The sequence below is a fragment of the Bos taurus genome, chromosome 9 (genome assembly GCF_002263795.3).
Source record: "Bos taurus isolate L1 Dominette 01449 registration number 42190680 breed Hereford chromosome 9, ARS-UCD2.0, whole genome shotgun sequence".
In the NCBI taxonomy this organism is placed as follows: Eukaryota; Metazoa; Chordata; class Mammalia; order Artiodactyla; family Bovidae; genus Bos; species Bos taurus.
In genome coordinates this window covers 98709213-98735108 of record NC_037336.1, presented here as the reverse complement: position 1 = coordinate 98735108, position 25896 = coordinate 98709213, and the positions used below count along the sequence as shown (strand labels likewise).

At 49.3% G+C, this 25896-nt stretch overlaps 1 protein-coding gene and 1 long non-coding RNA gene across 3 annotated transcripts in view; one reads left to right on the top strand and one right to left on the bottom strand.

The window, feature by feature from the left end:
• Positions 1–25896, top strand: LOC107132796 (uncharacterized). 2 transcript variants are annotated; one of them, XR_009495922.1, is made up of 4 exons: positions 1–69; positions 11775–14151; positions 16924–17070; positions 18308–25896. It is a non-coding gene; the product is annotated as an uncharacterized lncRNA (long non-coding RNA). The 2 variants fall into 2 exon arrangements; XR_009495921.1 differs by having other exon boundaries at positions 11775–17070.
• PACRG (parkin coregulated) overlaps positions 12351–25896 on the bottom strand; it is a 529967-nt gene continuing 516421 nt past the window's right edge. Inside the window, exon 5 of the mRNA NM_001435083.1 lies at positions 12351–12850. Coding sequence (NP_001422012.1) covers positions 12690–12850 — 161 coding nt within the window. The 3' untranslated portion in view covers positions 12351–12689. The remainder of the gene's footprint in view (positions 12851–25896) is intronic.

Genomic DNA, 25896 nt, shown 5'->3' with positions numbered 1-25896 from the left:
GCACAGCCTCGAGGGATGGATTCTTGCTTGCCTCCTGGAGAATCGTGGCACCAGAGAACTTTCTTTCAGGTAGAATCTTATTCTTTCGATGGAGAGCATCATTTGTTAGCCCCCTTGGCAGAGGTTCCTTGGAGCCAGAGAACAGCTCCGAGCCCCCAGGAAGCTCAGGCCCTGGTGCAGCCCAGCACAGCCCTTGTCACCTCCCTGCCCAGTTGTGACGGAGACGCGGAAGCCAACCTCGGTTCCATTTTCTCGGCTTCTTTTCCTCCTTCTGCTGGTGCTGCACCTGTTCCCCGCTCATTAGTGGCTCACTGTGGGAGGACTTTGCTGAGACACCCAGGACTGTCCCCGCGGACCTTAGGAGAGGCCCCAGGGCAGGAAAAGGAGAAGAAAAACAGGAAAAGAAGCTGGGGTGGGAAAGGGAGTGGGGGAAGCCGGGGAACTGAGAGTCGCTGTGGAGTGTTCCAGCTGCAGCCCTGCGCTGCCTGGAGGGTCGTGAGAAAGGGAGACCGAGGACCCCGCATCCTCTGGGACTCCACTCCACCTGTAAGCGCTGGATTAGAACACGTGGGGGCGAAAACTAAATGATCAGCAACAGCCGGGTGTTAGGAAGACAGTTTAGAACCCAGAGGGCTGTCCTGAAGCCCGCCTTGTCTTCCGTGTGTGTGGGGGGGTGGGGGGAGGTCACGTTATAAACGTTTGCCCCCTGCTTCTGTTCTGGGCTCAAGCCGCCCTCTGTTCCTGTAGAATAGAGTGCCGCCTTCCGCCTCACCTGACCTGGAAACTGCCCCCAAAGCGGCCGTTTCCGATATGCTAAGACGTGTCAGAGAAAAGAGGTTGGAGAATCCAGGGACCACGCGGAGGGGCGTGGGTAGATGGCGCCGAGAGGATGGTGCTGCTCGGGGTGTGCGCGCCCGGAGCCAGGAAGGATTAGAGGGGCGAGGAGGGAGCCCGCGGGGCAGGAGAGCGCGGCTCCGGGGAGACAAAGCCTCTTTGCGCGCCTGCCACGGCGAGCCCGCCCCGCGGACAGGGGCTGTGGGAAAGTGTCGGAGCCCCGGGCCGCCCCGGGCCTTTGAGCCGCGGTGAAAGCGGCCTTGGCGGGGGGCCGCGGGCTGGCACGGAGGCGCTCTCCCAGGCCCCGGGCACAACCTTGGGCCAGGGCCCACTTCCCCCTAGAGGAGCTTGAGCAGCCTCACGGAGGGGACTAGCTCCCCGGCCTCTGCAGGGTGGCCCAGAGCCCTGGCGAGATAACTGTGCCCCCGCTTTATTCAGTAGCCTGGGAGCACGGGATAGGGTCCCAGAGTCCGGTATCGAAGGGACTTGAGATCAAAGGTCGAGCTCTATGACCCCACTTCACAGAAGGGGAAACGGAGGCCCAGGGGCTTCCGTTTTGTGGCCAGAGCTCCTGGTGGAGGAGCTGAAACGCTGGTCCCCGGGGTCCCTGCTCAGGGCGCCCCGCCTGCGGCCTGGAAGGGGGAGGACGGAGGAGGGATGGAAGGCAGGCTGTGACCCCGGCAGGGTGCGTCTCGGCCTGAGCCCCGCGGGAGCCCCTGGGCACGCTGGCATCTGGGGCAGGTGGAGGGGCAGCAGGACCGGAGGCAAAGTGAGGCATCAGAGGGGGCTGTGGAGACCTCCTCACCTCTGTGCTCTGACCTTTGCATAAACTGTTCTTCACAGCTTTCCCGGCTTCCGGAAGATTTTAATTGTATCCCACGGACTCAGAACGACGGGAGGGTTGCTGGGGGCTGGGGAGTTTCTGTGGGCCAACCTCCCACCGGATTTGGGAACCCACTCTGGACCCGCCCTCGTCGTCTCTGAACCCCTCCCCCCCTTTTAAAATTGAATTATAATGAACATGCAAAAACATATTAGTTTCAGGTATACAACACAGTGATTTGACACTTTTCTACATTATGAAGTGATCACCACAGTAAGACCAGTTACCATCCATCACCACACACGTTGTTACAATATCACTGCCTCTATTCCTTGTGTGGTACTTGACATCCTGTGACTGATTTCTCTTACAGCTGGGAGTCTGTTCCTCTAAAGAGCCTTCTTTAATCCATCCCTTCTCTGTAACTGTGAGTCTTCCCGTTTTGTTTTCTTTTTCAGATTCCACATATAGGTGATATTACATGGCATTTATTTTTCTCTGACTTATTTCACTTAGTATAACGCTCTCCAGACCCATCTCTGTTGCTGCAAATGACAAGGTGTCATTCTTTTTTATAGCTGAGGAATACTCTGTTGTGTATGTAAATCGCAACGTGTTTATCCATCCATGATCCGTGGACACCTGGGTTGCTTCCAAATCTTGGCTATGCTGGAAGGTTCCGAAGAGAAGGGGGTAGAGGCAACCCCGAGTCAGGGAAGACCACGGGTGTGGACCCAGCTGTGCAGAGCAGGCCTGGCGTCCTCCACACGCTCCTGGCAGCCGAGCTGAGGTTGTGGCAGGAAGGGGTGGGGGGAAGATTGTGGTTCTCAGGAAAGCGGACGTGTTGGTCCAACCACTGATTGTGCCCGGGTCTCTAAGACCAGGAGGGACTGGAAGTTCCCCGGAGAAGCGCGTGACGTAAGGACGTGGAGGCGCAGAGAAGGTGACACGACGTGGCGGGGAGGAGGGCTGGGAGGTGTGTGTGTGTTTGTGCACACAGGGAGGACACACGTCTTTGCAGGGCAGTGGCACAGAGTGGACATTTTCACAAATAAAATGCCGAAGAAACACGTTAGTGCCGCAGAGTCTGTGCCCACTGTGGCTGCAAATAAACGCTGTCTGGACTCCTGTAGTAACACCAAAAATCACTTCCCAGGTGTGAAGCGTGGGGAGATGAGGTTTAGCCTCGGTCTTTTCAGCCGGAAGCAAACAGGCTTCTCCCTGAGTAGCATCTCTCTCTGTTCAGGGATGCGGGTCCCACATCACATTGAAAACCATACTGCATCCCAGAAACACAGGGCTGACGGGCGTGCTCTGGATGGACACCTGCTCTGAGATGGATGTGTCTGGGATTTCAGTGCACAGATGTGTACACAAATTATTTGTTCGGTGTTTACATCTACCCTCGTAATTCTGGAGGTCTTCCATTGAAAGATTAAGTCTCAGGCACAGTTTTAAATGACTGTCACAAGATACCTCATTTAATCCTCTCAGTACCCTCAGAAGTAGTCTTTCAAGTGGGGAAACAGGCTCAGAAATTGTCTTGGAAGGTCAACACCATCTAGAGGGAGGTGGTGACCTGCAAGTTAAACCTTGGCCTTGGCTCAGGTGGTAAAGAATCCACTGCAATGCAGGAGACCCAGGTTCGATCCCTGGGTTGGGAAGACTCGTGGAGAAGGGAATGGCAACCTGCTCCAGCATTCTTGCCTGGGAAATCCCATGGACAGAGGAGCCTGGTGGGCTATAGTCCTTGGGGTCACAAAGAGTCAGACAGGACTGAGTGACTAACACACTCTGACCTGAATCAAAGTTGAATGCCGACTCGCTGTGCTGGCAACTCTCTCCCACCCCACACCCCTCCCTGGACATAATTTTAATGGTTAGATTGGAATCGGATCTCCTTCTTTTCAAGTCAGTCTAGACTCCTTGTACACCCACCCAGGAGACCTTCCTTTTTAAACCATAGCCCAGCAGTGTCGCAAAGCTCCTGAGATCCTGTCCTGCTTGTTAGGATTCAGATTCTACGTCCTTTGGGGAAAAGTACAGTATTTGATCTTCTGAGAGAGCGGTGGGTATGACTCCCGTGTGCCGTTGAGGCCCACGATACCCCCTCGAGTAGGGGGAGCCTCATGGGGGCCCCTCTCGCTGGGGGACAGGAGGCCCTCTCTGGGCTGTAACTGCTTTGTAGGTTCTGATAGATTTTCCAGAGAAAGACGTTATTCAGCCGGAACTCTGACCTCTTGTGAGGCGCTGTGGTATTTGTCAGCTATGTGGCCTTTGCTTAGCGGTGACGTTATTAGCTAGCCCGGCAAGACCAGAAGGCTCCATCTATTACCTCTCAATAAGGCGTTTTCATCAGTTTCAATGTTTGGGTCATTTTTGTTGTGAAGGGAAAATCACTTCAGCAGGTTTATTCCTCACTCAGCAAACAAAGATCCACCAAATATATCACATTTAAGGCAGAGATGGTCACAGTTCAGGAATGTTTTGCAGTCGAGTTCCTTCTAAACTGAAAACATTCTTTCAATACAGAGGATTCCTATGAGAACTGTAAAAATCCTACCCACATAGTGCCCCCTCTTGAATGGAGCCTACTGAAGGGTTATTAAACTTTTACCTTTTTGTCAATAAAGTTCTTCATGGGACGTTTTTCTTGCTGCATTTTAATGCAGTGTTTGCTGCCCAGATGTACGAGGGAGGAGACAAAAAGGCCATTTAAAGTCCTGGCTCTAGAATAGCCCTATTCTGCATTTCATTGAATCAAGTGACACCCATGGGCTGTGCTGTGTGGGGACATAGTTTCAGCTGTAGGTGGCTGTCACCAACCCACAGAGCCTTAAGCCTGGGCCACAGACACAGTGTTAATTTCAAATCTGACTTCAGTGAGGGCATCTACCAAGGAAAATCACACACGCGGTGTTTTATAACAACTGCTGATCCTAATTCTCTGAGTTTTGAGCAGTTCATGGGAAACTTTCCTTTGTGTATTAATATAAATGATTCCATTAAAAAAAAAAGTTTTAAATGTAAAGATGACACTACATTGAATATTTGGAAGTGTTTTCTTGAACAGTGAGACTTTTTAAGCTCCCCCCGCCCCACCCCCGATAATACTTGAAGCAAAAACGATAGGTTTTTACTATTGGCTTTGTAACTGATTGATTGAAACCGTATTTTTCTAAGGTACACGTATTATTCGTTCTCTAGACTAAGGACAATTTAGTTAGCTTCCCGACTAGGGTTGAAGCTTTCATATTATTCTTAAAAGCTACATTAAGTTAGTCCCCCGAAGAGCCCTCGTGCTTGGTGGGAAACGGCAAGAGTGGCCCGGCTTGAACACAGGCTGTGGAGACCCCCTCACGGACCACCGACTTTCAGCCTCGCCTTTGGGAAGAGAAGGAATCAACGTGAGAGCAGAGACCTTGGTTGGGAACACTGGTTTCCAGACCTCGGGTCCTGGGGGCACTTGTTCTAACAGGGAAGCTGGACATCACCCTGGAGTGTCCATTCAGCAGGTCTGCCCCAGGCCCGAGGAGCTGGACTCGTCCAGGCCCCCGGTGAGGCTGTTATTGCTGCACCAGGGAGCCCACTCTGAGAACACCATGCTAGGGCCAGGGGGTGACTCTGGGGGTCAGCAGGGTCAGGACACTCAGGCTGCTTCCGTTCAGCCTCCTGCAGGACGTGGGTTTAAACAGACATCTGGGTCCATCTGTGCTCGATGTTCCCCACAGGGGACACCCCTATGATGGGAGGTGCTCCCAGTGACCTGTCTGGCTCCCCTGGGGGATCCCAGTGAGGACTCGGGAGGTGGAACCAGTGAGTCCAAGCTGCCCTGAGACCACACGCAGGCCACTTGCTGTCTGTGAACAGCCAGACGGGACCTGTGTTCCCCAGAGCCTCCGAGGACGTTTAAAATACTTTCCTCTGCCTTGGTTTAAAAGGAGTAGTGCCTGCCTCTCCCAGGACGCAATCAGAGGGACAATTTTTTTAAAGAGCTACTTCCCTGGTGGCTCAGAGAGTAAAAGCGTCTGCCTACAATGCAGGAGACCCGGTTCAACCCCTGGGTGGGGAAGATCCCCTAGAGGAGGGAATGGCAACCCACTCCATTATTCTTGCCTGGAGAATCCCATGAACAGAGGAGCCTGGCGGGCTACCATCCATGGGGTAGCAAAGAGTCAGACACGACTGAACGACTTCATTTTTCGCTTTCCTCCCAGGACAGCAGAGTCTGTTCGTATTTTCCAGTCTGAGGTCTCCAGCGGGTCTCACTCTGCGCTGATCATTCCTCTTCCCCAAGGGTGACACTGGAGGAAACATGGGTCCTCCTCCGCCAGGTGGGGCAGGGCCGCTGCCTCTCGGATAAGCTGGCTGCAGGGTGGAGCACCTGGTCTATAAGACTGCTTACTCACTGACCCACCCCGCTCCCTGGTGCTCACCCTGCCCTTGGCATGCCCCCCAGCAAGGGGAACACGGCGGGGGGGGGGGGCGGGGTGACCAAGCCATCACCCTTTTCTCACGGAAGCCCACACCCCACAGACAGGCAAGCGAACACGTCCATTGTGTCTAGTACTCAGAGGGTTTGAGGCCAGTAAAGAAAACTAGGGATCAGGCAGCAGCACATGGGGGTGGAGGGAGTCTTTCAGGAGAGGGGCCCGCAGAGCACCTGGGGAAGCGCCCGCCAAGCCACTTGTGAGTCACAGTCGAGGTCAGTAGGGCTGACGTTGGGGGAACACGGGGAGGGAGACGGGAGGGAGGAGACAGGTCAGGAGGGGCCAGGGGTTGGGAGGAGCACGGAGCGCAGTGGGACTGGGGAGTCTAGGGCTGTGAGCAGCTGGGCGATCCCACGGCATTTGGGCCCCAGGGGCCCTGGCTCCCAGGAGTGCGGAGGGAGCTGGTCATCTGGGTGTGACGGCCGCGTGGACGAGGCTGGAAGAAAGGTGTTAGGGGTCGTGGTCAGACCTGGGAGCAGCTTGGCAGACAGGCTGCGTCAGGACCCAGGAAGATGTGTCAGGAAGAATTCTGGGGTTTCCAGCTGAGGAAGGGGTGACGCGAGTGCCCGCTGCGTAAGCTGGAGCACGTGGAGGGGGGCACATCAGGGTGGGAGGACTAGGACTGAGGGTGCAGGGAACCAGGGTTTTGGTCTCAGAAGCCTTTGGACATCTAGGTGGAGCAGCCTGTGCGAATTTAGGGAGGTCGGGACTAAACTGGGGGGTTGGGGGCTTACAGACGGCATCGGAACCCTGGGGCTGGAGGCGATGGAGGCCGGAGCCCAGGCCCAGGACAGTCAGGGGTCAGGAAGAGGCGCGACTGGCATGGAGGGACCCGGAGCTGTGGGTCTGAGCACCCACCAGCCCCTTAACCTTTAAGGGAACTCGCCCCTTCTCCCTGGCCACTGTCACCAGGTGGGGACACAGCACACACCCTCTTTTCCCGCTCTTAATGGGGGCGCTGCCGTCTCTTACTGGGTGGAACTGGGTTTACCTTGGAACGTAGCAGTGCCGAAGCCCTGTTCCCTTCGGGAACACCCGAAGTTGCCCTGAAATCAACATGGAAATGCTGCGGGCCACCTGCACTTACCTGAGTGGAGGGGGCGGCACCTACAATATACTCTGAAGGCACGATGAGGGGCTACTTCTCAACACTTTATATGTGAAAAAAGAAACCAGCGAAATACATTTTTTAGACTTGCCACACACAGGAAGAGAACAAATCCTTTCAGTCAGATTGAAATTTACAGGAATTTGGCAAAGGAAAAACAAAGTATCCAAATACCTTAAAAATATTCCCACCGAGGAGGCAAAAAATCAACCCCTGAAATAGAGAAAGGCTAATGAACCAACTTGCAGAGCTCCTTCCGCCCCATGTCTGTCTACATCCTTCACGGGTGATGGGAGAGCCGGCTGGTGGCCAAAGAACTTGTCCAGAGAGGCAGACTGCACCAGAGGTGAGATCCAAGCAGACAGCTTCATGCAAGCAGAAGTAATAGAGTCCTTCCTTCCCCAGGAGCCCATGCCGAGCTGTATCATGGTGGTTATGGCTCCTATGTTCCCCTTTAACATCAGCATCAGCACAAACTGTTGCTGTTGATGGGGTTTCCCAGAAGCAAAGCCCGACTGGTGCTCTGGATCTCCATTCAGCTTCCACATGCTCACACTTTGAAGCCGGCAAATCAGATTCCACACCAATATGCATTTTTCTGCAGGAAAGTGTTCTTGATTAAGCCAAGTACTACTATTTTTTTTCCCCCCACTGCAGAGCAGAGAGGATGCTTAGAGTATTTTTTGAATTGTTGTTGTTATTAAGTCGCTAAGTTGTGTCCAATTCTTTGTGACCCCATGAACTGCAGCACGCCAGGCTTCCCTGTCCTTCACTGTCTCTCAGAGTTTGGTCAAACTCATGTCCATTGAGTCGGTGATGCCATCCAACCATCTCATCCTCTGTCATCCCCTTCTCTTCCTGCCCTCAATCTTTCCCAAGGGTCTTCTCCAATGAGTCAGTTCTTCTCATGAGGTGGCCAAAATATTGGAGCTTCAGCTTCAGCATCAGTCCTTCCCATGAATATTCAGGATTGATCTCCTTTAGGATGGACTGGTTGGATCTCCTTGCAGTCCAAGGGACTCTCAAGAGTCTTCTCTAGCACCACAACTCAAAAGCATCAGTTCTTTGGCGCTCAGCTTTCTTTATAGTCCAACTCTCACATCCATACATGACTACTGGAAAAACCATAACTTTGACTATTCAGGCCTTTGTTGGCAAAGTGATGTCTCTGCTTTTTAACACATTGTCTAGTTTTGTCATAGCTTTCCTTCCAAGGAGCAAGCATCTTTTAATTCCATAGCTGCACTTACCATCAGCAGTGATTTTGGAGTCCAAGAAAATGAAATCTGTCACTGCTTCCACACTCTCCCCATCTATTTGCCATGAAGTGATGGGACCAGATGCATTAAGACACCCCAATTACAAATAAGCCTAGTAGAGTGGTTGGCAGTTCCCACTTCAAAATGGACTTTCCTCCTCTGCTCATTATCAGGGCAAGGAATGCTGAGTCCAGCGCACAGAGTAACCAGGATATTTAACTCACTTCCAGTATCTTATTATTGGAATAAACAAAATATCTCTTATTTTAAAAGAAAGAAAAAAAGTTGCTGGAGCTCAGGAAAGCCCTTCCTCCTGGATCTTATAAAGAGGGTGGTTTTGTGAGAGCCTCTTGGGGACTGAGTGGGGTGAGGGGCAGCTGGGGTTGGTCACCACCCGAGTGGCCTTTCCTGGCCGGGGCACTGCGGGTCTGGAGGCTATGTGTTGGGGCACAGCCTGCCAGACGCCGAATATTTGAATTGTGGACACGGATTGTCTTGGTGTGACTGGAAGGAAGCATGGTCATTTCTAGCTTAAATCTCGAAGTTTCTTGTTTTCGAAAGAGAATTTTCAAAAACCGGTCCACTGGTACATTTCTAGAAGAGGGATGCTTTCCTGGGTAGAATTGTTTTGAAAGCATTTGAGGTTTTCTGACTCCACTTTAAATCCCATCAGAGAGTAGGAATTTATGATTAGAAAAATGTTCATGGAATATTTCCTCAGGTTTATTACTTCTTCAAAGCAGTCTTTGAGCTTCCCAGCTTCTGCTTATAGAAGGCCAGTGATGAATGTCTCAGCATAGCCCGAGAAGTAAGCGATGTGGTGGGTATTGAAGTAGGAGGACTTCCTTTCCGCTTCTCTAAATGACAGTGTTCTGGGACGTCCCTCCTCCTGCACCAAAACATCTCCTGTTTCTAGATTGCGTGTAGGCAAACCCTGAAAAAACTTGAGGCTTGTTTACATAAGAAAACTTCAGCTTTGAAGGCCATATTCTCCAAGCATGCAACCATTTCGCAGAATTTTCCAACTGTGAATTTCTGTCTGATGTTTCCAGATAGAGTTGGGCCGTAAAATGATGTGCTGTTCGTACAGTTTGGCGAGGGGTGGGGCGGGCGGGGCGGTGGTGCCGGGGGTTGGTAGGGGAGCCTCCCTCGAAGATGAGGGTGTGCCCACGGAGGCGACTTGCAGGGGGCAGTGGGCTTGTGTGAACCCCGACGTCTCTCTCAGCAGCTCCAGTGCTATAATAACCCAGACCGGCACATGTGAGGGGCCCTGGTCCGCTGGGGACCTCCCCTGCACCGCACGTGGCTCCACCCCTCTAGCCTCCAGGCTGTTTCCTTGGACAGGGATAAGCTGGGGAGGGAAAGAGCTCTCAGGTGGCAGCCTGGTTATCCTGCCAGCCTTGATGAAGTGTCCCTCCGGAATGCGTCAGCGGGCCCGTGGATTGACTTCTTCCGAGAGGTGTGCTCTACCTCGGACACTTCCGCTCCGGCTTCGTCTTCCAGCTCCCGGTCTTCTGAATCGTCAGGAGGCCCAGGGTTCCACGCGGCGTATTTCTTCCACAAATAGACTGTCAACCCATCTGAGAAGCAGCTGGGGCGCTCTGGGCTTCCCGCCTTCCACGTTCTTTGATGTTCGCGCAGACGTTGGAAGTCCTTGTTCTGGGCCTCCTCTGTCTTGTTGCTCCTAAGCATCTCTCCTCCAGCTTAGTTTCCCTTTCCTGGTGGGCTTCTCCCGTGTTCCCCGAGTTTAGCAGCCCGTTGAGGGCCTTTGCTCAGGGATTTCTGAGCTCTGAGCTCTGCCATCTGCTCACGTGGTGTGAGATGCCTTCAGGCACCTGCCCACCTGGGCTGACCACGAGGTGGGGGGGGGGCACTTCCCCGGGTACCTGGGGCTCTCTCCCCCTTCACCTCCACCCACTCTTTTCCTCTGTGTGTTCCTACAGACAGGGAGGAAGCCACCTGGGATCGAGACGACAGAAAAGGCAGCCATTCCTAGTTCTATACTAGTAAAACAATGCATTAAAAAAAAATCTCTGGAGACCACTGCCATATCTGTAGTTGCTTTGGTTTTCTGCAAAATTATTTTCTTATGACAAAGAGCTCACCATTGCTTTCTAGGAGGCACCATATCATCTGAGGATTTTCCCAATTATATATTGCTTTGCTGGGGTGGAAGCTGGTCATTTTTCATGTCTTGTTCCTTTACAGTAAAGACCAACAGGTGTAAGAAACTATGCTAGGTATTTCAGTAAGATCACCTCTAGTTCTTAGAACCTTCCTGCGGGTAGGAGTAATCTCCACGTTCAGTTCCCACAGCTGAGGAAACTGGAGACTCAGAGAAGTTAAATTATGTGCCCGAGGCGGCACAGCTAATAAGTGACAGAGAGCTGGGAAAGGAACCTCCGTGTTTTAATTTCACACCAGAGTTAGGACTCTGGGCTCAGAGGCTGGGAGGTCTCCTCGCTTCTACTCCAGGTGTTTTCACGAGCAGGAGAGAGAGTGAGACCGTAGGCTGGTCCCCGAGTCCCAATGGAGCCGTGGAGGAAATTGTGGCAGGAACATTCAAAGGCACCAACAGCGGGATCCTTCTGACTGACAGTATCAGGGACTTAGGGGTCACTTCAAACGTCGCTGATGCCAGGGAGACAGCTGCTGGGTACAGTGGAACACCATAGTTTGGAGAAAAACCTGTCTTAACCTCTCTATGTCTGCTTCTAGCTCTGTCTTTTCCAAGTATTGATATTATACCCGAAAGCCAATTTGTCTTACCTGGTCATGTATCTCCATTTATCCTTAAAAAAAAAAATGCTTCGGGAACTAGGTGGTAGCTACTCAGATGCTAGATTTCATATGCGGAGCCCGGCACCAAGGAAGATGAATACTGAACCAGTTTTCAAACTCGGGGTTTGCCTCTGGACACTTGTGTCTTCAGTAATTACGGACAACCACCTGGGGGCCAGGGCTCACTTTCCCAGGGACACATTTCAATTCCTCCCTTCTGTGCAGGTGCTGCTTTCGCTGCAGACCAAGACCCTCCTGGCCCACACCGCCGGCAGCCATGGCAGCTTGCAGGCATGTGGAATCGGGGTCCCTCACCCGAAGCTTTCTGAGCTGAGTGCCCCGCACCTTGCAGGCCCTTGTCTGGGCACCTTACACTCATGCCTCTCTTTGGACACCTTTTTGCTTTCTCAGTTGAATGAAGCAGTTCATGTGTTGTTTTTTGTTTTTTTTTTTTTAATCTCAATAAAATTCCCAAACAGTGCCATCAGACTCAGCGAGAGGTGCTATGGGAACCCACCCAACCCACCAGCGGGAGGAGACCTGCGGAGGAAAAGGACTTGACTTGTTCCCAAGGGTGAGCGCTACAATGCACCTAAGTCATCTTGATGAGAGGCCCCAAACCGCCTGCCGGGTAGCGTGTTGTCAGTTACACCGGGGTCCTGGGGTGCAGGAATGTCGGACCACGGGGGACAAGGAAGCAAGCTAGCGGTTTAAAACAGTCGCGTGTGCCACGTGGCATTTCATACCCGACCCACGCCCCCTCCCCTGTGCCCCCCTCCCCAGTATAAGCTGGGAAGCCCTGCAAATTCTGGTGGGCCAGAAGCATCAGTTATGTTTATAATCGAGGTTCGGAACACGCTGGAAACTGTCCCCCTGTAATAGGGGCATAGATCCCACTGTTCTATCAAGTGTCAAAGCACACTGTTCTACCCAGCTGCTGGGGAGGTGCTACTGAACGGGCCCCCGGGTCCATGACCAACACCTATTAAGCAGTCGGCCTAAACACTCCCCTTCCAACCTCTGACATCACCCTCAGGGCAGGCAGACACAATTGCTGAACTGCGTACGAAAATCATAGTTTTATTGTCCATACAACCGAAGGTTTAACTCGGACTCCTGCTTTCTTTCCGAACTGGATAAAGAAGCAATTCTTCTCCTGGAACAAATAAGCACAGTACACTATTGTAATCTAAGAAACAGGCACTATTTATGTATGGGAAAGCCTTGCTCTCAACAGGGCTAACAATCCGAGGGCCCGTGAGCCGCTGTTTCAGCAGCTGTGGAAACGCTGAGCGGCCGAAGTTGCGGATAAGGAGATGCTAGCAGCGGCAGAGACGGGTGGTGGGGAGCACCCTGGGGAGCACCCCCTCCGCCCAAGCCCAGCTGCCTCCCTGCTAGTTCAGCAAGCACGACTCGTAGGTGGGGACCATGTACTTGATGTTGATGAAGGCGTCTTCGCCGCCGTAGCGCTCAAAGGCCTCCAGCGTCTCTTGGATCAGGTCGCCGATGTTCTCCCGCTTCTGCTGGCTGTAGTCAATGCCATCCCCGGAGTTCACTGGTTCATGTAAACACACAGAGAGGCCCGTTACTACGCGGCGCTTTCCCAAAAAGTCCTATGCATGGGTCTAGGCACTGGTCTCCAAGGCCTATGCCACGAGACACAAGCATGTAATGTTTGACATTGTCAATGTCGGATCATTTGACATGATGCTGGTAGAGTCTCAGGAGTGGTGACAGATAGACCACAACACAAAATCCCACTAGAAGGGAACTGATGAAAGGTCAGCAGAGTGTAAACAAAAGTGAGGTTCTGAAAAGTCATCTCAGCTGGAGACATCAGGGCGTAAATGAAAACCAGGTGACCTGCAGTTACAGCACAGCTCACAAGTCAGGGACTCTGTTTCGGACCCGGTAATTACATCAAGAGTGTTCTCCCGGACGCTGGCTTCTTCAAAGCCCCGAAATGGCCTAGTTAGAAGGAAGGGCCCATGGTCAGACGACGGTGCTGGCTCTGCGTGATCACAGACGGACACGTGGTGCAGCGGAGGCCTTAGCCCATGCCCACGTCTGGGGCTTGCATCTGCGTGGTGCACGCTGTCCCCTCCCGGCCTCACTAATCCCGGTGTTCAGCCTCCGCTAGTACCCCCGCCCCTCCCTATCACTGGGGGTGCAGCTGGGAGCGGGGATGGCTGTGCCTGCCGTCTCTTCCTCATCTCTTCCTGAACGCCCCGATCCTAGTCCTCAGTTACGGCTTCATAGGGACGGGAGCTCTGCTGGTGCTGGGGTCTAAGTCCAGGCAGGCGGACTGCCCCGGGGGTGGGGGGCGCACCTGGAGGACCCGGCCGAAGTCTCACCTCCCTGAGCCTGGAAGTGAGCCCTCAGCTGCCTCTCAGACTCTGCAGGAAGGGGTTCCTGCACTGGCCGTCCACGGCCTGGGTGGGAGCCTGGGTCTCATGGTCTCAAAGTGTTTGGATAAGAAGCATCTGATCGCATCCCACCTGAAAGGTTACCCGGGTGCGTGGGGGTCTGCTCCCATCCAGAGAACAGAAATTCCACCTAATGATAGTCCTTCTTGTTTAGTTGCTCAGTTGTGTCTGACTCTTTGCCACCCCGTGGACTGTAGCCCGCCAGGCTCCTCTGTCCGTGGGATTTCCCAGGCAAAAATACTGGGGTGGGTTGCCATGCTCTCCTTCAGGAGATCTTCCCGACCCACGGATCGAACCTGCATCTCCTACATCGGCAGGCCTGTTCTTTATCATCTGAGCCACCAGGGAAGCCCAGGAATAGTCATGACCGGCCTGTGAGTTGTATTTCCCGCCCAGATTTCTAAAGGCTTCAACACCGCTCATTCTCCCAGTAAGTGAGTCACCTTTGTGCCTTTGCTGACACTACAGCACCTGATCCATGACGAAAGGAAAGGGCCACGGGCTGGGCTGAGAGGCTGGGAGGGCGGGGTGAGGACGAGGGCTCAGGCCGGGGACGCTATGGGGAGAGCAGCTACAGCTGGAAAATGTGCACTTTCCCGGATGAACGTATTCATTTTATTCAGATTTCAATTCAGCTCCCAATGCTTAGCTTGCTTGAATGTGAAAATAATAGAGGGGGGGGATGGCATTTCAAAGCTGCTTTTCCCCAGTTATTTTGAACATTTTAAAAAAGACAGAGTACTGGTTCAGACCAGTAATAAAGGTAACAATTACAATCCCACACAGCACAGATAAGCAGCTCTTTTGCTTGATTTTCCCAGAAATTTGTTAGAGAAATATCACTGTCTTGTGTAACGCAGAGAAAGGACATGGTTTTCCCGATTAGTTTTGTTTGGTGGGGGGTGAGGGCAGGCAGAAATACTACTAATTTTCTGAAAGAGAAAGGTTATGAGTTACACAGCTACAGTGCATATCCATTTTTCATAACGAATGAACTTAAAATGGTTTGCAAAGCCATCGTCATAAGGTGGATTTTGCCCTTCTCATGGTGGAAGCCTTTCTGCTGTGATGGAGAAAGCTGGATTTAAGTTAAAGGTTGATTTACAGAGTAGCTGATCGTCTAAAATATTCATACATGATAGCTGTACAGAATAAACAAGAGATAGGATGTTTGAACAAAGAGTTCTTGCCTGGTTGTTTTTCAGCTAAAGGTAAACTTTAAAAATATATACAGACGAATACTTAAATAGTTTAAAATCAAAACAAGATTTACAGGTGGTCTGAGAAGAGAGTCAGTGCAGTCAGGATCTCCCACCAAGGACAGCATGGTATCCATCCATGTGAGGGGGTTTCCAACACAAGGAGGTTTGGAGTTGGATTAAGAAAGAAGGGGCTTCCCAGGGGGCTCCATGGTAAAGAACACGCCTGCCGATGCAGGAGACACAGGTTCGATCCCTGGGTCAGGGAGATCCCCTGGAGGAGGGCATGGCACCCCACTCCAGTATTCTTGCCTGGAGAATCCCATGGACAGAGGACCCTGGCGGGCTACAGTGCAGGGGGTTGTAAAGAGTCGGACACGACCGAGCACACACAGAAAAGAGAGAATGAGGAAGAAGCTTGTGAGCATGTGTGTGTGTGTGCACTGGGCAGGGGTCAGTGATGTGCATTACAGGGGAGAGGAAAAGACACCAAGGAAGAAGTTCCACAAGAGAGGAGGCCAAAGCAACATAGTCCAAGAAAGATGCAGCAGGACCGGAAACAGGTCACATGTGTGACAAGGGAGATGGGGAGGAAGGCGTGTGTGAGGGGCAAGGTCGGCTGCCGGGGTTCCGAGGGGGGCCCTGAAGGAAGGCCAGCGACAGTGTCTGGGCTGGTCCCTGAGGGCCCCCCACCCCGAGCCCGGATGACATTCCTGTTGAACTCCCCTGCTCACGAAACAGGTGGACTTAGGGGGGAGTTGACAGGATGCAGGTTTGCACGGCCTGCTGAGCCCTGGCAAAAATGCCCCAGGCGCAGGTGGCGAGTGTAACTGGTGATGGTGCTGAGTTGTGACAGCCTTGATCCAGTTCCTGATGGACAAAGACACGTAAATTAATCACCAATAAATGGCGCCTTTTGTTGGCCTGTTAGTCAAAAGGTCAAGGACTGAATAGATCACGGGACAGACATATTTTCCTGGTGGGGGCAGAGAGGGGTGGGAAAGTCTGCACACAACGGAAAGCTTAACACGCCCTGTTTGTCCCACTGCCTCCCAGAAAGCTACCATGACAAGCAGCGCTTTATTTCAATAGTGACCTATTCTTATTTCTTAAAAAATATGTAACTGTAGGAGTAAGAGAACTATGTAGCTTTTTTGTTTCTCAGCAGTGCATAAACCAAGTGATAAAAAGAACAGAGCAGAATAACAGTTGCTTATTCAGAAAGGGAGTTGGAGTTGGAATATTCCGTGATTGCAGAATGTGTATCCCTGGGGGAGGAAAAAGCTCAACAAAGAAGCACCGTCCCTTCCTTTGGGCATGGGAAGGATGAGCAGGCAGGGTTTAGGGTCAGGCCACATCCCGAGGCAGGTGAGCGGGGCGGTCTCCATTTCAGAACTGCTCTGGAGTCAGTTTCTTTGAGAATCTGAGTTTGAGGCGGTTAGGTTGAGCTCATCATTTTAAATACGTACGATGACGCAGGAAGACACGCTTGTGAGAATAGGATGCTTTAAGAACAACCCAGGTGGTTATGTACAATCGTCAATTCTGGTTAGGAAGATGACATTTCAATTCAGGAAGCTAGGAGTCTATTTTCTGTCCAATAGCTGGAAAGACACACTGAGTAACCAAACAAACAGGACCTTTAACAACAGTTCAAACCAGACTTTGCATTTCTAAGGGAATACTATGCAGGTAGACTAGAACCAGGGATTCCGTTTCTCCTCTTGGAAGTCTTTGTGTGCCTGAGACGAGACCCTACTGCTTGGAAGTCTCTTGGTTAGGAATTATCAGGTTGGCCAAAAAGTTTGTTTGGAGTTTTACATAAGCTGGTACAGAAAACCCCCAAGGAACTTTTTGGACAATCCAACATTTTGAGGACGCTTGTCATTCTGAACGTTGAAGTGGTTTTGGATTGTGTAGGCAGAATGTGGAAGCGTGGGCAGCCTCCTTTTCTACCTAAGCCTGTTTAAACAGCCCCCACCTGGATGCTTTCTCTTCCTCAGGGCCGTTTTGGTCAGCACTGGCTGGTACGTGTGTCCCAGTCTTTCTGCTGTCAAGGGCATCCTCCCAGTGAATGAACTCATGGTTGTGAAGTGACCATCACACCCCCTCGCCCCAAGGCATGGCCAAGGCATCGGACCTTCACACAGGTGTGGATCTGCAAGGCAGGGGGCCTGGCCTGGCCACGGACCCATATCATGGAGGGTTTCGATGAAACAGTCTCTTAGCATTTTTACAGTTTATACTGTGTAGAAGCTTTCTTCTTTTCTTTAGTTACTACTACTACAGGAAAAAGGCAGGGGAAAAAAAAAGACAAAATCCAAGTGGGAAAAAGAACACTTTTGGTGGCCAGAGCACGGTCTTCCCAAGTTGCTGCTGGTGGCACCTCTGGCCGTTCTGAAGGATGATGGGCTCTTGGTAGACAGCACGAGGCGAGGCCCTGCGGGCTCATGCAAGATGGAAAAGACGAGGCTCTTGCCTTTGAGGAGCTGGCCAAGGTCCCCATAGGTCACGTTTATGCCACCAGACTGAGTCTGGGCTATGGACCCAGCCCAGAGCCCCGTGCAGCGGGCCTCTGTCCTGTTGCTCGGACCCCACTGGAGACTGTCCTGAGAGAATGCTTCTCTGTGAGGGCAGGCCAGACTCCCGAGCCCCCTCATCCCAGGACAGGAAGAGCCACGGAAGGCAGCACGGGAGGGCACGGGATGCTCAGGAGGGTCACATCCAGATTCGGATCTTTCTGACTCCAGTGTTTTGACCAATACTCTTAAGGGTATCCTGGAGAAGGAAATGGCAACCCACTCCAGTGCTTTTGCCTAGAAAATTCCATGGATGGAGGAGCCTGGTGGGCTACAGTCCATGGGGTTGCAAAGAGTCAGACATGACAGAGCCACTTCACTTAAGGGTATGCTGCCGCTGCTGCTGCTAAGTCGCTTCAGTCGTGTCTGACTCTGTGCGACCCCAGAGATGGCAGCCCACCAGGCTCCCCCATCCCTGGGATTCTCCAGGCAAGAACACTGGAGTGGCTTGCCATTTCCTTCTCCAATGCATGAAAGTGAAAAGTGAAAGTGAAGTTGCTCAGTTGTGTCCGACTCCTAGCGACCCCATGGACTGCAGCCTACCAGGCTCCTCTGTCCATGGGATTTTCCAGGCAAGAGTACTGGAGTGGGGTGCCACTGCCTTCTCTGGACTTAAGGGTATAGATACTGTTAAATGAACTGTAATGCACAAGCTAGAGGGAGATGAAAACTGTGTTTAAGGCATCAGGAGTAGAAAGCACACAAATGCTTACTTCAGGTTGCTTATTCAACATACCCGAAGTATTACTCATTCTGTTCCAACAGATGAAATAATTAATAAACTCGACCTATTCCTTCTGCTTCCCAGGTGGCTCAGTGGTAAAGAATCTGCCTGCCAAGCAGCAGACGCTGGAGACGCCAGTTCCATCCCTGGGTCAGGAAGATCCCTTGGAGGAGGAAATGGCAGCCCAGTCGGGTATTCTTGCCCAGAGAATCCCATGGATGGAGGAGCCTGGCAGGAAGGCAGTGGTGCGCCGAAGGATAAATTACAGTCACTGGGGTTGCAAAGAGCTGGCCACGACTTAGTGACTAAACCATCACCACCACCTATGGTCTCTGGTCGTGACTAAGAAAAGAAGTGGACACGATCTAGACAGACGCAGCGCTTTCGCTAGTCCTGCAGAAGTGCAGGCAGATGTCCTCCACATGGTGGATGGGCTGATCGTCCGAGGGTGAGAGCGCTGTGCCCACCCCGCCCGTCATTCTGAAACCGTCATGACCTGGGGGCCTCTCAGAGCCGATACACCAGACGTTCTTCAAGAAAACACCAGCATGGGAAACTCAATTAAAAACCACCAGAGTGAATCCGGAAATGGTAAGCAGCGACTCAACGGAGGTCCAGGCTACTGTTATCCACCTTTTTTCACACTACATACCAACTTTTGGAAGCTCCGGTTTTATGGTGTAACCCGCCATGCCAGTGACAGCAGTGGTCTGTGTCACCTCTTATGTGTACGGGGGCCCTTGAAATAACTGTGAAAGTGAAAAGCCAAAGTGAAAGTCGCTCAGCTGTGTCCGACTCTTGGCCACCATGAAATTCACCATGGACTCTACAGTCCACGGAATTCTCCAGGCTGGAATACTGGAGTGGGTAGCCCTTCCCTTCTCCAGGGGATCTTCCCAACCCAGTGGAAACTAGCAAACATCTCAGACAAATGAACAGATTAACCTGACAAAACAGCATTCACCGCAGCCTTCAGCAGCAGCGGCTGAGAAGCCAGGCAGAGCCCTCGTCTCACCGTGCCGAAGGCCAAATTACAGTCACGGAACAAACGGCTGTGACGTGCCACGGCTTCGAGACACCCTCCTCTGGTGTACCGCCTCCTTCTCCGGCCGTCGGATGTGGGGTCCGACGTGTTGACAAGCGTGGCCACTTTGCGTGCCCGGCGTGGGAACTGGAATCGAGGCCAAGTCCAGCCCCAAGCTTTCCTCTGCGTGAGAGCACCCATGACGTCAAGTGACTCGCAGAGGACACACCTGTCTACCGTGTCCCCAGGTGAGATGCTAGTGAGTTCAGTGCGAGACGAGAGCGCCGGTCCTTCGGCATGTGCCCGACAGCGCCGACAGCCTGAAGCCATGCTGAGTGCGATTTTAAAAAGTACTAACAGAAGAAACAAAGGCATTTCTTTCTGGATCAGAAAGTGCATTTTTTGTTTTTTGGGTTTTTTGTTTGTTTGTTTCTCAAATGTTTAACTAAACCATTTGAAAAGCTTTAAAGTCCAATTGAAAGGGGTTTTCCCTGTTAAGTCCTGTAATCAGTGATGGCTTCGGCCACAGCTAAAATTACACACCTTCTGCCTGGGTCTGCATGACGTCATCTGCCCTGCAGAGAAATTGAGCCCTTGGGGCCTGGGTTTGGGTGTCTGCAGAGTGTGTGTGTGGACTCTATTGCAAATATTATTCTTATAAGATATTTCTTGGTGACGCCGAACCATCACAGATGTTCTGTTGGATGATTCTGAACACATTTCCAGTTCTGGGTTTACTGGATTTAGTAGTTATGAAATGGAGACGACCGCAAACAGTAATTCCTTATTTGCGCTAGTTGGTATTTAGACAGAAATGTTAGTTGTAGTGGAATAAAACTAACATTTTTCAAAAGATAATCTACTAAAAAGATGACTCACCAATAAAAAAGATTTCATTAAGAAGATAGCTCATAATGCTTATGAATTTATGGTTTCTTTGAATCTTTCACCTTTTAGTTTGAATTAAGGAAGGGTGAGAAGAGACACAGATATATTTTGTTTTTTAAGGAGTTTTTGATTTAAAGACCTAGATTAAATTGTCAACATTTGTTTTGCCAGAAGTATCCTATTTGGGGTTTGCTTAGACCCAATTTACTTTATAGAAATGGCATTACCTGTTTAAGAATAAAAGTGCTTTCTCCCATAATGTTTGGAAAATTACAGTGGAAATAATCGTAAATTTTAGTCTGATTCTTCTGGAGATGAAAGAATGGAAGTGGCAGTCAAGAGGGCAAGACAAGCCAGGGCAAAATTCATTTTTTATACATTGAATAAGAGAAGAAGCCTTTTGGGGAGATGTTTTGAGGTTATCTACTTCTAGAATCCTAAAGAAATGCTTTCACTTTTTTTTTTTTTTTTTTTAGCTTTGTTATGTCACTTTGAGGAGATTCATCTTTTTCCCCCTTAGTGATAACTTGACTTCATAATCTCTTGGAAAGTGACTGTTTTCAACGTACCCTTAAGTCTGACCATATGATGGATATTTCCAGAGTGTTGGTTCATGGCGGATGTGAATCAAAGTTGCAATGGTTTTGCAACCACAGACTTATAATAACCAGAGCATATGTCATACTAGAGACGCCCAAGGGCTTAAACACTCCAAATCTTCTCAGATCTTGTTGACATTAATGAAATTCACAAGATTTCTTTCCTCTGAAGATAAAAGCTTTGAAGCAAGATCTGGATTCCCAGCTGGATGTCTGTCTCTCTCCCTCTCCTTCTGACGCAGGAGCTGGGTAACTAAAGCCAGAGGTTCCTAGCCCATCATAGTTTTGAAAGTTCAAGGAAAGGTTTTCATCTCTGAACGGAGCACTGATCACTGGTGAAACTGAAGGTATCACGGATCTTGACCTAATCATGAATTAAATATTTAAGTGCTCCTTCAGACAACTGCCAACTCCTTTCTGAACAACTGCCATTTTCCAAAGTAGATTTGTTCTGTAGGAAACGAACAATGACAACATTGGGGGGTATAGTGATATAATGGGAAAAAACATTGAACTTCAAAGGCGAATAACCTGCAATGTAAGTTTTCACACCTTAGCAGCTACAACGTCCAATAACTTACTAGACGGTTAACTATGGACAGGTTACTTAATTTCTCTGAATCTCAGTTACCGTCCCTATGGAAAGAAAGAACTGAATTGGGGTGAGCTCTGTTCATCCTAACATTACTTTATATAATACCACAATACAACTTCGGAACAAGCTTTTGGAAGTGAAGGTTATTCAATACATGCATTGTATTTCAACTGAAAAGATAATCACAGAGCTACTGTATAATTCTTCAAAGTAAGCCACAAAACTTGTAAGTACCAAATCCAGCTTTCATATAAGTTCTAAAAAAAAAAAAAAATCCCAAGGGACCAATGTTTATATAGTTAGTTGTCATTTAAAAAGAGAACACTGTCAGAAAATCAAATTATTTATTGACACACTACCCAAAATTATTCCAGTCTGCTACTTCAGTAAGTCAATATGGATGTTGATGTATTAGAATAGAGACCAAATATATGGGCTGATTTTTTATATATATTCAGGTGACAGTCATTTGGTCAAGACCACGTAAAGGCAAATTGGATTCATCTCTGATCAATGACTATTTTGACTTGAAGTTATATTGAGAAAAATAGGCAGGTTCACCAGTTTATCCCTCTTTGGGATAACTACACTCATAGGTTCAGTCGCCATTGGACTAACCTGAATTCCTAGTAGTGAAGTGGCAGTGCGTCCCTTTTCTCGTCGGCCCACGTGATTCAGTGAACATTCAGTGAATACCCAACAGAAAGGGAGCAGAGAGTTCTAAGGCCAGCTCTTGTCCCAAGTCTATTTCCTGCGGGTTTATCTCATGGTGGAGTAATAATAACAACAATAATAATACTAGCATAATGTCATTTGAGAGTGAAGAACAGCTAGATGAGTTAGATGCTATTCCTGTCCCAGCACAGAGAAGCAACCTGAGGTGGAGGAGGTGAAATCACTCAGTAAAGTGATACAAACCATACACGATGCTGGGGTGCTGAGAAGGAGAAGGGGTGGGAGGCGTCTGCGGAGAGAGAACGAGAAGGTGATGGGAAGATCCAGAAAGAGAGGTCTAAGTGTCCTCCGCCAGCACAGACAGCCTGCAAGGGACCAAGAACTTGGTCTTTCTAATTCTAGGAGAATTTTAGCCCTGCAGAGAAGGAATGGCATCTGGAGAGCAGGTCTCTGGGATGCTCTACTGACTGCAAGCAATCAATCCCAGGACAGCAAACTGTTCATCTTGGCCTCATTTTTATGCTACAGACTATTACACTATCTTTCCTTCCTTATAAAAGCCCTTGAAATAGTGACATCCTTTACCAAGATATGAGCAGGAAGACAAAATGAAGGCTGATTTCAAAGACTTTTTCCAGGGCCATACGATACAGACAAAAGGAAAAGTGGGCAGCAGAGGATGAGATGGCTAGATAGCATCACTGACTCAATGAACATGACTTTGAGCAAACTCTGGGAGATAGTGGAGGACAAAGGGGCCTGGCATGCTTCAGTCCACGTGGTTGCAAAGAGTTGGACATGACTTAGTGACTGAAGAACAACACAATACAGGAGGACTATGGGAAAATCCTGGGATAAGCATCACATTCTGTCCCTCCCTCTTCCCTCCCTATGACCACTTATGACTTATTTCTAGACCTGTAGGTATTGGTTCTACGGTCTTACAGAAAAAGGAATCATAGGCTTTGATCTGCCTGAGGCAGGAAAACAGCCTAAGACCACTGTCCAGACTGCCTTTGCTACCTGTAGATGGACACCTGGAGTCAGACCAGAGGGGTTGGGGAAACCTGTAGCTATAGAAGAGTAGGAAGAGGGTGAGACGGTATAAAGGAGAAACTTTTTATGACCGTCTGTCTGGATGGTCTTCTGATACCCTTTTAAAAAGTCAGATTCAAGCCATGGATATTGGGGACGTTTATGAATCAAATTTCAAGGTTTCTGTGATCCAAGAAGACGAGGGAAGTCTCTCGTGTTCCTTTAGGAAACTGTACCTTGGGATTCTTGAGTAGTAGCACTTGATCGGATTGAACGCCTGTGTGGAGGCATTCCGGGGGTTTCCCCCACCCCCAGCCCCTGAGCCCTACCCCCAGGTCAGTGCTGACTTCACTGGAAGCATGAGCCTGCGTGGCGGCTCAGATGGGGGCTTAGATTCTCTGTGTCTGTATTCAGCTTGCGGTGGGCAGTGGTCTCCATAATAAACCCAGTTGCAGAGCTTCTCTGGCCCACCCTGGGTAGCAGCTAATAGTCTACTTGGCCTTTCAAACTCTCCTCTTCCTGATTTGCCCTGCAGATTAATTTCCAGTCACTTTCTCTCCTGATTAATAGCCAACACCTCCACATTGTATGAGAGACCAAATTCAAATGCCTGATAGAGCTCTCTGTCTCCACCCTCCCTTATGAAGTCAATCTCATATTTCTCTCCTTCCCAAGACCGTCTGTTTCACCCAGATGTGGATTTCTTCCTGGCCCCAGTGGGCATAATTTTCACTCATGTCTTTAAAAACTCCCCATAGGAATATTGTCCCCTCTCCCTTCTGGGAAAGTCCAACCTCATTTCTTTTCAAGGCTAGTTTGGGATTTACTTACTCTGTGGAGTTGACTCCACAATCTTCTTTCTTTTGAATTCCTAGAGCTGTGGTCAGTAATCCCTCCATGGCCCTAATGAACATATCAAATCTAAATCCCTTAGGAAGTCATTTATGAAACTTAGTCTTCCTGTGTTTTACCACCTCTTGAAGGACAGGATCACACTACTTACAAACTTTGTTTGTTGGCGTCAAGTACAAATTGAATATTTGTAAAAGGGATGAATGAATGAATGAAGAAATTATTACTTTTTGTGTTTACCAATCGAGATATAAGCAAATTTGGTTCTAAGTAAATTGTATGTTAAATATAACGCCCACAATTTGCCCAATACCTGTTCTTTATTTACTATTTACAAACTTGTGAGTTTTTATCCTGGAGATAGTATTTATGTGGATTCAGGAAGATTGGGTATAAGTACATATAGGGTCTATACAGTTAGATAGCCTTATCTCTTCTCCAAAATCCTCCTTGATTTAAAGTGGAGTTTACTTGGGTTGGGCTTCCCTGGTGGATCAGATGGAATCTGCCTGTAATGCAGGAGACCCAGAAGATCCCCTGGAGAAGGGAATGGCTACCCACTCCAGTATTCTTGCCTGGAGAATTCCCTGGACAGAGGATCCTGGTGGGCTACAATCCATGGGGTTACAAAGAGTTGGACACGACTGAGAGACACATTTCACTTACTTGGGTCACCCTTTATTTTGAGAAGAGAAAGCTTTCTTCCTTCAGAATGAAAAAAAAAATCATATTATCTTATTTTATTGATATCTAAATTTTGCTTAATATAGTTTCTTTCCTAGCTATTAATACCTGATAATTCTCAGTCAGAAAAATAAATGATTTCAATTGGAAATACTGATTCCTGCTTTCAGGAGTGATGCAACATATTGGAAATAATTTCACTGCTTTTAGAATGATCCTGAAAACTTGGAAATGGACCAGAATGACGGCTATTATCATGGTTTTTCACTTCCAAGAAATATTAGTGATACAACCCATCTTTAGTTTTCAATTTTTTTTTGTATTCGAGGTACAAAAATGAGAAAAGAAGTCCAGATTTCTAACCAGTTTTATCAGCAGATGCAATAAACTTGGGGGGAGATGTACTTCTCAAATTATCTCTGTTAGAGCTTTCATCTTTATCATGAACTCAGAATTCGGAAGCCCGTGCGTGTCCATGCTGGTAATCGCCACCACAACAAAGTTTGCTTAAGTCGTTTTAGACGAATAGCTGCACAGAGCCACCGAATAAAAGACCTTCGTGGCCTTGATGTACTCTTTGTTCTGCTGCAGAAACTAATTAAATAGATAAACTCACTAATGGTGCTCACGGTGAAAAAAACACATCACGTCGTTTCTGCAGATCAGATGGTTCCTCGATTATCTACGATTTATCTCAGCTTGCCTAACCTAGCTACTCTTTGAAAATTCGAAGATGAATTATTGGGTGCAAAATCTAATAGATTTCCAAGCCATTAACTGGAAATCTTACTGAGTGGGAGTCTTTCTCATCAAATGAGCTCAATTAATGCAAAAATAATATATTTAATGAATAAATCAAAGCGATCTGCTGGGCTGAACTGAGTTAATGACTGTATATGTGATAAGAGTTAAAGCCTCCAAGCCTTTTACAACTCGGTTTGGAGTCCCCTCTAAGTATCTTTCAAAGCTCTGACTAGCAACTTTTATCAGCGTCTACACTAGTTAGTTAGATGTGGCAGGAGACATCAACTCTGCCCAGGAGCGTTCACGCAGAGCATAACCTGCAAACGCTGAGCTCACCTGACTCCATTTTTACAAACGTTCAGGGCTTTGCTAAAGTTCAAGCTGAGTTTTGGCTACGTGCGAAGGAAAAAAAAAAGAGGTGTCTAAGTCATGGGGACAAAATGTGGCCATTTAATTTGCCGTGGCAGCAAGATCGGGCTTGTACAAGAATTGAAACTAAAGCTTGTTGGAAACACTGATAGGTAAAATATGCTGACTTTTGATACTTTGGAATAAAGACTTTTATTTGCCTGTGTTA